Source organism: Colossoma macropomum, unplaced genomic scaffold, assembly GCF_904425465.1.
Source record: "Colossoma macropomum unplaced genomic scaffold, Colossoma_macropomum, whole genome shotgun sequence".
Taxonomy (NCBI): domain Eukaryota; kingdom Metazoa; phylum Chordata; class Actinopteri; order Characiformes; family Serrasalmidae; genus Colossoma; species Colossoma macropomum.
Window position 1 is genome coordinate 40431 of NW_023495845.1, and position 11676 is coordinate 52106.

Genomic DNA, 11676 nt, shown 5'->3' on the forward strand with positions numbered 1-11676 from the left:
CTCAGTGCTTTCGTCGTTGGTACCAACAGTTTCAAAGAAAAAAAGGTCACCAGCATCACCAGATCTCACGTGTAACGTTTTTATGGGGGTACGTTAAAGATTCTGTTTATGTGCCACCACTCCCAACAACACTGGATGATCTCTGAAATCGCATTGAAAGAGCCGTGAGTGCAGTGGCATCCAACATGCTCAATCGAGTATGGGGTGAATGTGACTATGGCGTTGATGTTGTCCGTACAGCTGTAGGAGGTCATATTGAGCACTTGTAAAATTACATAAACTTTATGCTCATTTAAACCATTAACAGTTTACTGCATTAGATATCATTCAGATATCCATTCCTTCAGACATTCATCTCCAGTCTTAACAAATGTTACAGGGGAAGACACTTGCTGATATGCTGATAAAGGGAGGTAAGTAAAGTACTAAATGCCGGGGTGCCAATAATTACAACTTACATGGTTTTGTGGTACACAAAAAATGTGTTTGCAGTTCTGATGTTAGTAGCTGTTAGTTTTTCAGGTAATTCTCTTTCTATTTACTCTGGGTCTGGGTGACATCCAAAAATAATTAGGATGAAATTTTTTGGTTAAAAAATTGTGATCATTGATAATATACAGTCACTGGGACACTAAATCTGTACTTAAATCAGTGTTAATATTTATTACCTTTGTCTGAGAACATTGGGCGTAGACAAGGATCAGAGGAACCTTTTCTCCAGGTTAGAGTTAACTTAGCTGCTCTATGCTAACATCCAGTTAATTTAGCTCTTTTTTTTACTGTACCGAGTCACTTTGAGACAAGCTTAAGTTCTAAAGCACGTTGGCGTTCATTTTCAATTCCATTCATGTACAGTAAATTAAGGGGAATTTGTAAGGTAAAACTAGCATTACAGTGCATAGCAGAGAGAAATAACACAGGCAGTTTCAATCTCTTCAATCTTACCATCTCTTTCTCTGTCTCTCTCAGAAACTGACTACTGGTACGTGAGCCAGCACACTTCTTATACATAAATCCCAATTTCCTCTCTAATTCTCTCTCAATTCTTTTACAAAAAGAACTCGCCCAGGCCGAGTTTACACATCCAAAACTAGGCCTGTATTTGTGTCACATCCAGTCAGACACTCAATTTTAATAATTTATCGCTTCTCATATCGTCATTGTGATGTCTTCATTGAACATCATATATATCATATAGTTTGTATCAGAATCTGCAAAAAAATCTGCAAACTTGCAGCTTTGTTAGACCACATTCTTAATCTATGTTCTTCTACAATATTTTATAACATAGTATATAATAGTCTGTGTAGGAGATTGTGACTGTGATGCATGATGAGTGTTAAGGGGTTGTCAGGAGTGTGTAAGTGTGTTGTGTTTTGTTGTGCAGTGGGCAGAAGGAGAGAGGAGGACAGAGTGACGGAGGCATGACACGCACTAAAGCGGCAGAGGTATGTAACTGTAGCAGTGAACACACACCCTTACACTTTTTATTTTACTTTATTGGCATAGCTGTGTAAATTGCAAGCAATTACATGCCACTGATAATAATTAGACATTGTAGCAATGGTTATAATATTAACAGGCTAGGGCTGGGACCACTAATCGATTTATCAATACTTCCATGAAAAAGTGGAATTTATTATTTTTACCCCTTTTTGTTTGTGTGAGCCTTATTCGTTATCTGAAATTCCAGTCCTGACTCTATTTCATGTATGATTTAAAGGTTAGATAACATGCAGTCCGGAGACTTAAGATGCAGGTAATCATATTTGTTTGCAGCCTTTGATTTCTTTTAGCCTTTTTTAATGTGTAGTCCATGTCCGTATCCATCAACAAGTACATTGTGTGGCTTCAGCTTTGTTTTTTTTTGTTTTTTTTTGAGGTGCATGATGGATGTGAGAGCGTTTTACCCCTCTGACTTCTTTGGTCTTGCTTGTTACACTGATAAAACCGTGCTGCAGCCTTCCTGGCCCAAACACTTTTCCTAATGAAACATGAATGAGTTACATCAAAGTCAATAAAAAAGACAAAGCCTAGTACTGTTGCTTTCAATAGCCATATAATTTTAATAGGATGCAATAACAGTAAAAGAAAGCTACAATAACCTGTTGGCTGACTTCACAGTAGGTGTAAGAAAGTTAACAAAACAGTTCAAAAACAACACAAAAACAAAGTTCAAGAGTATAATGATTGTTCTATGAAATTGATTCAAAGTCAGAGTTGAAAACACACTGCAGACTTTTAATTGAATTGGACTTTAGACTAAAATCCTTTTGCTCTAGGTGATTGTTTGTATAATTAAAACAAATAATTGAACATTCCATTTTCTCACCACCAACACAATAATAACTCTTTCAAAGCTTTACCAAGTTTCAAGTTGACATGAAAACATGAAAAGTATTTTTTTTATTTATTAAACTAAACCTTTAAATCTACATCTTTCAACTTCACTTTAGAGGAAATCAAAAATCCTTTTAAAAGCAACATTGAAAAAAATGGAAAAAATGTAAGTATTAATTTCACTAATTGAAATTTAGGGGTTAGGGTTTGGGAGGCTTTTAAGTTTAGCTAATCGTCACAGTCCTAAACAAATCAGTTGTAAAACATATTAAAACAATACTTTTGTTTATGGGCCTCAAGTCCCTCTCTCTTTTGTTTTCTCTCTTTCTCTATCTCTGGAGGATTCAGTGTTTAATTAATGCAGTTTCCTAATCCTCTTGGCGTGCATCCAATGCATACAGCCTCACAAGTAACAGCAGTGCTCCACACCAATTGCATTCTGCAGTTCAGTTATAACAGGGTTTGGATTTACATGTGGGCAAGAGTTTAGTGCAAAACAAATGGCCCTGGAGACGACGAGAGCAGCACACCGTGGGACTCCACCCAGTAAAGAAGAAACAGACAAAGAGAATACAGGGCGGGGCCCAGCAGAGCCATAACATCTTGTAACAACTAGTCTTCAACCAGTGTGGGCTCTTTGAAGGCCGATTACAATACCAATTTACACATTTTTTTATAACCAATAAAATGCCAATTTAACACTGATCTTAAATACAGACCGTGTAGATGGACACCACAGAGATGTGCTTCCTGACTTATTGATATTTAAGTATCTATAAGTATAATGAATGGATATTCAGTTAATCTCAAGAAAGAGGAAGGGGGGGAAAAATGGTTTCAGCTGATGTTAAGATATCATAGTCATTACTCATAATAAACAGAGAAAACTGGTTCTAGGGTTGCAGTGATATACCATTATATGAAAATTGTTGGTTATCACACCATGTACATTTGCTTCTTACCGGTATTTTAAAAAATGTAACCGAACAGGCAGTCTTCCCTGCGCGTACATCTCTCCTTTTCTCCTCGACTGCCTGTGAAGGCTGTCGCTACCTGATTTGAACCAGAAACCTGATCTGGACTACGTATGCGCAGCAGATTTATGTTGTTTACAATATCGTTTCACAACGTTCCTGCGCAAATCGGGTTGGTTGAACACTTTAACTCATGCGTAGTCCAAATTGGGATTCCAGTTCAATAACCGGAATGTTTCAGGTCCGGTTTAATAACCATTAGCGTTTGTCTGTTTACCTAAAAGACTGACTGACTGCTTTCCTCAGATCTTATGTGATCTATTTTGGCTTTCTGTGGTCTCAGCATGGCTTTTATTCAATGTAGTAATGGTAAAATGCTAAATGGCGTGCTGTGAAGCACTAAGAAATTGAGCAGTGCTCAGAGACATCAAGCGCCAGTGCCGTACCTCCATTAAAAAAATGGTTTTCGGGGTGTGCTGTGGCCTTCAGACTTAGCAATGGGTGTAACAGATATCTGTCCTCGAGGACAACTCCATATTCGTTTTTGGGATATCCAAAGTAATCCCACACATGCAGTGGAGAAAATTGCAGCGATAAGGGAGACTGATATCACCAATTTTCATCCTCCAAAATAGAAGTTAAAATCAGCAGAGTGGGATTACTTTGGACATCCCAAAAACGAATGTGGAGTTGTCCTCGAGGACAGATATCCAGTTTGCCAAAAATGGTAATGCAAAGTGGCTGCAAAGTGATGGGAGGAAACCCATCAGACATGTTCGCCCATCTTCAAAAATACCATCCCTCAATGCAGATCAAAGGTTTTTGTTCCATTTGTAACTTTAATCACTAACGAAAAAACGTGAACCTTTAAACATCGATCATAAAATGCGCTAGCGGAATAATGTCCACATCCTGGCTATCGGCTACATCTGCGTTGTCTGTCTGTTTGGTAACCTCTTGGACTTAAAATCAGACACACACTGACCCTGTTCTGACCCCATAGAAAAACACAAAAACAGACTTATACAATGTTATATACATTTTAATACAAAACTGTCACTTACAAGTTAAAATTTAACAGAGTTTCACTGAATTGTTAACCTGTATATTTTCTCTCTGACTTTTCTTGATGGAGCATCATGAAAATCCGAATAGCGATTTCAGTATTTGAATACTGTTATCTGGAGCAGTTAACAAAGTACCCAAGCCCTGCCCTGGTATACCTAGTATAATATAAAGAGCAGTTAGCTGTTGTTTAGCTTCTAAGTAGACTTACTTTAACAGACCCACAGAACTACGTCTCTTTTGCAGCTTAAGTAGTTTTGTATATTGTTTTTTTGTTTACATCATGCTATGTGTAGTGCACATAGTGCGTAAGGGGGTGCACTATATCACACAAATGATATTTTAAAAGCTTATTGTACTGAAAGATTATCAGCAGTGTGGGTGTCTCCATAGCCTGATACCAATGCTCAAAGAATTTGAATATCGGTTTGATATATTGACGACCCGATGTATTGGTTGACCGCTAGTAACAGCGTATTTTGGTGTGCTTTTCCTCTGTAGCAGGGGGAGAAGTGTAAGGCGAAGTTTGTAGCAGTGAGCACTATGGAGGACACTCAGGCTGTGCGTGCTGTAGCCTTCCATCCTTCAGGAGCGATGTACGCTGTGGGTTCCAACTCCAAAACCCTGCGCGTGTGTGCTTACCCTGATACTCTCGACACAAGGTATTCACACACACACACACACGTTATTATTAGTCTGATCAGGTGTTTTAGAACAGAGAGAACTCCACAATGTGCAGGGCTGGAGTTTTCCAGAACCAGGGTTGGGAAACCTCAGGTTAAACAAAGAGGTTTAGCTATATTCATAACCTTGTTTATGTTTACCATCTTGTTTATTTTGCTGATTGACTAATTTGAAATTGTGAAATTGACATTGGAGAAGCTGGCTGCTGTCTTGTTGGGTTGCATCTGAACTGACCCTTTCCAGACAGCTGATTAGAACAGCACAGGCTGTTCTATTTATTCTTAATCTACTTTTACATTAAGAGATGCAGTTAATGTGGGTTTATCAAAGTTATTGTTACTGTTACATTGTCTTTATACGCTAAATAATTGAGCTTGTTCCTTTCTGTATTTGTCTGCATCTCTTAGTGGCTCTAATGCGTCTAAGCCCCCGGTGGTGCGCTTTAAGAGAAATAAGCATCATAAAGGTTCTATATACTGTGTGGCCTGGAGCTCTTGCGGTCAACTGCTAGCCACCGGCTCCAACGACAAATATGTCAAAGTACTGCCCTTCAACCCTGAAACCTGCAACGCTACAGGTGAGCACAGAGACGAAGAAGGAGGCACTTTCACCTGCTCTCAGTTCTCTTGCATGCTTCTGTTGTTTGCAGATTCTAGTAGGAGGTTTTTCACAGTCTGCTTGCGCTCTCTCTCTTTCTTTCTCTCTCTCTCTCTCCCTCTCTCCCTCAGGTCCTGATCTGGAGTTCAGTATGCATGATGGGACTATTAGGGACTTGGCATTTATGGAGGGTCCTGAGAGTGGAGGATCTATTTTAATCAGTGCTGGAGCGGGAGACTGCAACATCTACACTACTGACTGTCAGCGAGGACAGGGGCTGCACGCTCTCAGTGGACACACAGGTATGTATATCTTTTCAGTCTGCTACACCCTGTCACATAGTTTAAAAGCTCTTATTGGCTGTGCTGTTTGTCCTCAGGTCATATTCTCTCTCTGTATACGTGGGGAGGCTGGATGATTGCGTCTGGCTCGCAGGATAAGACCGTGCGCTTCTGGGACCTTCGCGTGCCCAGCTGTGTGAGAGTAGTGGGCACAGCCTTCCATGGGTCAGGTGGGCATCGTTCATTTCATTTAACCCCTTAAACCATGAGGGCACATGAATATGCCCACACTTTAATTCCTCAAACTAGATAACTCAGAGTTCCTGTGGATCCTTTAAAAAATCTTATAAGGTCTTAAAATAAATATTGAAAATTTCAGGTCATAAAATGTCTTATCTTTTTACTGTTAAATTTAGGGATGTCTGATCCAGGCATATTGTAATGGATGAGGTACCTGCTATAATAAGCTTAGTCAAGTTCAGATCCTTTGTTTTTTTTTTTGTTTACTCCATTGTCGTAGAGGTGCTGAAAAAAAACATTTTTCCACAACCTGTAGCAATGTGGAGTGTTTTCAGAATGAAGTGATTTAAATGTCTGCAGTATTGAACTGTTTAAAGAGGAAACTTCAAATGTGTAACACTGCAGTTCCAGTGTTTCTACTGTGTTTAAACTAGCCACTTTTTGTCTTGGCAGCATAGGATGTGAGAGTGCATGCAGAGACAGTTTTCTGCTACTTGCCATGAGCAACATGCCACCAAAATCATGTATTAAATACACTACACCCTAGATTTAAAAACAACCTATCAGAATGTTGTTTTTACCGGCTACATGCACCATGTCTGGTATAAAACTGACGTCAGCTGAAGCCTGTTCAAACATAAGAAAGAGGAGCAGTATGCTGTGGCATGTTAGAGAAGCATGAAATAATCATCCTATAGGATGGTTAATTCATATAAGAAGTCTAAAATAAAACTATTAGTTCAGAGTGCATAACGCTATGCATATAATAAGAAATGAAGTGATTTAACTGTATAATAAAGTAACTCGTAGCCAAATCATCAGATCAGTCAATTAAAATGGACCCTAAGCCAGTTTTACAGACTATTAAATGGTTATTTAACAAAGAAAGAGGACTATAAAAAAAGGAAACATATCATGACAGAATGTCACATTATGCTAACCGTAACACTGATTTTGCAGTAGTACCTACATCGTGCAGATGGGACTTATTTTAGAAATGTCAGCTAACGTAATAATGAATAAAAAAAGAGTGTTTTTAAATCTCCCAAAATGCCTGAATCTGCCTTGTATGTTTCCCTGGATGTGTTCTAGGCAGTCCTGTAGCCTCAGTGGCGGTGGATCCAAGCGGGCGTCTGTTGGCCACAGGGCAGGAGGACAGTGCCTGCATGCTGTATGACATCAGAGGGGGGCGAATGGTACAGACGTATCGTCCACACACCAGTGATGTTCGCTCTGTCCGTTTCTCCCCTGGAGCACACTACCTCCTGACCGGCTCCTATGACGCCAAGGTTATCATCACTGACCTGCAAGGTAATACATGCCACACCCCAGTACCACCACAACATCTGCAGCTTTAGCAATTTACGTTTCACTGACCTGTTCTAGAGCTAATTTATCTGCCCTAATCACCTAACACAACTCCACTTCCTACAGCCTTCAGAAACTCTTACTACTGCTGACTCTCCCCTGCACTACAGCAAACTCACCCACACTACAGGAAATGATAGTTCGCACTTTGGGAGACGGCTCGTTTAACAGTTTACAAGTTGCTAGTGTTTTGAGCATTAAATTCTGCAATAGGTTGACTGTATCTGTGGCGATATGAACTTATATTTCTTCTTTTTTTGTGGAAACATGGCAAATGCAGTATCTGGTTTGTTGTTGAATAAGGAATTTTCATGCTTTTGCTATTTGGACCACTTGTATATGTGGTACTGAAATCCGATACATATCTGATATGTGGCAGTGCGACTTCTGTCTGAACAGCCAGATTGGATTTCATTATAATTTTGTGCTGGCGAGAACAGACTCCTGAAAATTCCTGTTACTGTGGTTACTTTTGCAGTCTTTGTTTTGGACTACAAGCGGTACTGCAGTGTAAGCAGATAAGCACAGCAACTTTTAATGGAAGAAATGAAACAAGCAGCTATTCACAACGAGGTTCACTTCCGTAAAAAGAAGTAAAATAGGAAGTACAGAAGGAGAGGAGCGAAGGGAGCTTTACTCAGCAGAGGAGTGAAGGGAGCTTTTCTCAGGTCAAGTGTCCTGATCCAGTAGCTTATTGATCAACCGTCTTTGTCACTGTTTCACCTTCAAACCTTGGGCATCATTCAGCAATATCTTCTTAAGTTTTTTCTAAAATTTGTTCTTAAGAAAGGCCCTGAGAAAAAGTCTATGTCAGATTCATGACGTGTTCTTAAATTGCAGAATTGTTTGCAACTTTGTGCTCTTGAGTGTGTGTAGATTCTGTTCTTACCTAAGAACAAATCCTAGATAAGAAAACATTGATGAATCTTTGTGAAAACTGCATACGTTATAAGAAGAAATTTCTTCTTAAGAATGGTCTTCATGGTAGAGAAGCGAGAGACATGTCTCAGATTTGTGTGCAATATTTACAACAAAATAATTATTTATTATTAATATATATATTAAGCAAAAATAAAAACAGTCCACATAATGATGCTCACTGCGTGTGACTATCATACTGGACTATAAGTCAGCAGCAGTCAGGACTGGAGTTGAGAACCCAGCTATAGAACAGACCTGTACCAAGTGCTGAGAAGCTGCTCCAACATGAAATACCACATTGAAGAAACTACTAGTACCTGGACATTATCAGCATTTAAATAGCATGTACTGCTCTGTACCATTTAATGAACATAACCTGTACCAGTCATTATGTAACAGTGCCTAATGTGGAAACCTTTACTTTATTAACAGCTTCTGTTTATCAGACACACTCATGACAAGATTGCAAATTTCTGCTAGCAGGGAACTGAGATTCTTCATTATATTATAGCATCAAGCTAACGACAGTGGATTTTTTTCCACACTATGTTTAGTACTAACATGGTTCAAGTCTTCACACAGACTGCAGACAAATGAAGCTTGTAACAGGCATTCAGGTAATCTTTCTACTTTGTAAGCTGTAGATAGACTGTTAATCTGTTAGCAGTCTGACGAACTGCTTAAGTTTGAGATGCTTTCTGAGAACCCAGTGGTGCCACATTTAAAAAAAGTATCATCAAAAACTATTGTACTATGAGTACAAATGATTTTTTAAGGACATACATTAGAAACATACAGTTGGTTAGTGTTCTTTAAGTTCTTTAAGACAGTATCCACAATATGCTCAGAAATATATTGCATATTGTGATGTCATTTAACAAGATAGTGATAAATATTGTTATATTGAGCCCTAGCAGTGTCTCCAACATATCAGACATTTCTCAGCCAGCCAGCCCCAGTTACCGCTTCCAAAACTCTGTTTTTCCATTTGGTCAGTCCTGGATTAAAATACATTTGTTTTTTGTCTGTGTTGTAGGTGACCTTACGAAACAGCTGCCGTTGACTGTAGTAGGGGAGCACAGTGATAAGGTGATCCAGTGCAGATGGCATCCGCAGCACCTGTCCTTCCTGTCCTCGTCTGCTGACCGCACAGTTACGCTCTGGACACACAATACATAGGGCTGCCGCTAGCCACCAGGGGGAGACAACGCAACACATCTCACTCTACTGAGCAAACTCACCTAGGTGGATCTAAATGTAAATAGTGTGTGTATGTGTGTGTGTGTGTGTGTGTGTGTGTGTGAGAGAGAGAGAGCGAGATTGTATGTTATTTATTATTTATGTGCTCTTTTTCTCCTTGTTCTCTGACAGCATCTATTGCTTGCTTCCTCTTTGTGAACATTGTGTATATAGTAGCAGTTACATTTGTTACAGATCTTTGCAGGTGACCTGCTTTGCTAACTTCCAGAGTATCTTCCATGCATCAGAAGATTACATAGAATCTTTAATAGGAAAAGAACTCTTTTAAACTTTTCAAGCTGGATTAGTTTTGTCTGGGGAGGTACTGTAATTTAAAGTACCCCTAAAGTCATAATTTAAAGCCCAAAAATAAAATCTGTTAAATACTTAGTGTATTATTGTTATGCCCAGGACACTTCTAAAAATGGCACAGAAGTATCCCTAAACCTTAACACTCATTAAGAATATGCCCCCTTGCCTCCCTTTCTCTTCCCCTCCAGGTAAAGAGTACAGCCATCTATGTCCAAACAGATTGAGCAGGTGAGTTGTGTTATGTCTCTCTGTTGTGAGACATAGCACAACAGAAACAAGCAAGCTCCTGCTGTGACATTTCTAATCAGAAAATAAAGTAACGAAAGCTTCAAATCATCACCTATTAAATGTTAAACCCATTAAAATTGAACAACTTGAATGGGTTTAACATTTAGCTAAAAGCTGAACATTTTACCTTAAATTCCAGTATGTACAATGATAATAAGCCATCACAGGGATGTTAACCATCTAAAAAAACATGTTGCTTGCACTTAAGGATCCTTAAGCGATTAGTGCTAATCCAACATGAATCTGCGATGTTCGTAATTTCTACAATCTGACAGTGATAATTCCGAATTGAATTACATTTAACCCGGAGCTCCCTCAGTATTAGTAAGCCTGTTTGAATCAGTTTACAGTGATATAATAACAAAAGCTGCTAATAGACCTGTGAGGTGTGTTGTTACTGAGTGGCATCTGCTGTGTGGCACTGATCATTCAGTCATATTCCTTACAGATTACATTACAGAACCTCTTCAGATAAAACTAATCCACTTTGAGCACAGCTTACAGCAAACAACATCTAAAAAAAAACAAAACATTTCTACAGTCTAGGGTGTGTTCCATAGTTAGATTACAGTGGTTTTATTGTTGGAATTGGAGCAGTTCATCCAAGCTGCCTACATATAACCCCACCATGAGCCCTTTTCTATTTCTGCGGACTTTCTACACGGCACATTTTATAGTCTCCCTGCTCTGGCACACCTGATTGAACTACAGATGGCACAATATCACTGACGCTGAACTCTTGAGGTCAATACTGATACTGACAAAGCTTTAAAGTGAGCTTTTAAATGAAGCACTTCACTGAAGATTTAACATCTAAAAAAGTAAGCTATCATGTTCAAACTACTCAAACACTCTGCTACCCCACAGGAAGGAATACACAGCTAACAACATCACGTCACTCAATGTGAGCATGTGCTATTTCAGACCGGACTTGTTAGAGGATTGGATCAGATTCATTCTTTTATTTTCCCTTCTGATATCCGGTCCTGTATTTTCTGCTGATATAAATGGGTTCGATGACAATACCTGGTGTCTGATCTAGGCTTGGGCGGTATCTGTTTTTTCATACCATAATACCTTTGTGACATTTCATCTGGGTGTATGGTATATGATGGTATTTGTGTAACACACAGACAGACATTACATTAAGATGAGCTACTGCTGAAAGAAGTCATAACTCTTTTTGCTGTCTTGTTTAGCGTTATTTCTAAAAAAAACAAAAAAACAAAAAGTAGTTTTGTTTATTATTAGGTAACCACTTTACGTGGTTACCAATTAAGTGAACACAGTGCATGATTTCCAAGCCAACATTCAATAAATGTCCAAACCATCTATAGAACAACTGGTAAATGTTAAACAGTGCTGCT

The 11676-nt window shown here is 38.9% G+C and overlaps 1 protein-coding gene across 1 annotated transcript in view; it reads left to right on the forward strand.

Annotated features, from left to right (window-relative positions):
• LOC118803120 (WD repeat-containing protein 47-like) overlaps window positions 1-11435 on the forward strand; it is a 28145-nt gene extending 16710 nt beyond the window's left edge. Inside the window, exons 9-15 of the mRNA XM_036563631.1 lie at window positions 1388-1448; window positions 4881-5041; window positions 5471-5640; window positions 5792-5962; window positions 6040-6171; window positions 7274-7492; window positions 9507-11435. Of these exons, the coding sequence (XP_036419524.1) occupies window positions 1388-1448; window positions 4881-5041; window positions 5471-5640; window positions 5792-5962; window positions 6040-6171; window positions 7274-7492; window positions 9507-9649 (1057 nt within the window). The 3' untranslated portion in view covers window positions 9650-11435. The remainder of the gene's footprint in view (window positions 1-1387; window positions 1449-4880; window positions 5042-5470; window positions 5641-5791; window positions 5963-6039; window positions 6172-7273; window positions 7493-9506) is intronic.
• The last annotated feature ends 241 nt before the right edge of the window (window positions 11436-11676 follow it).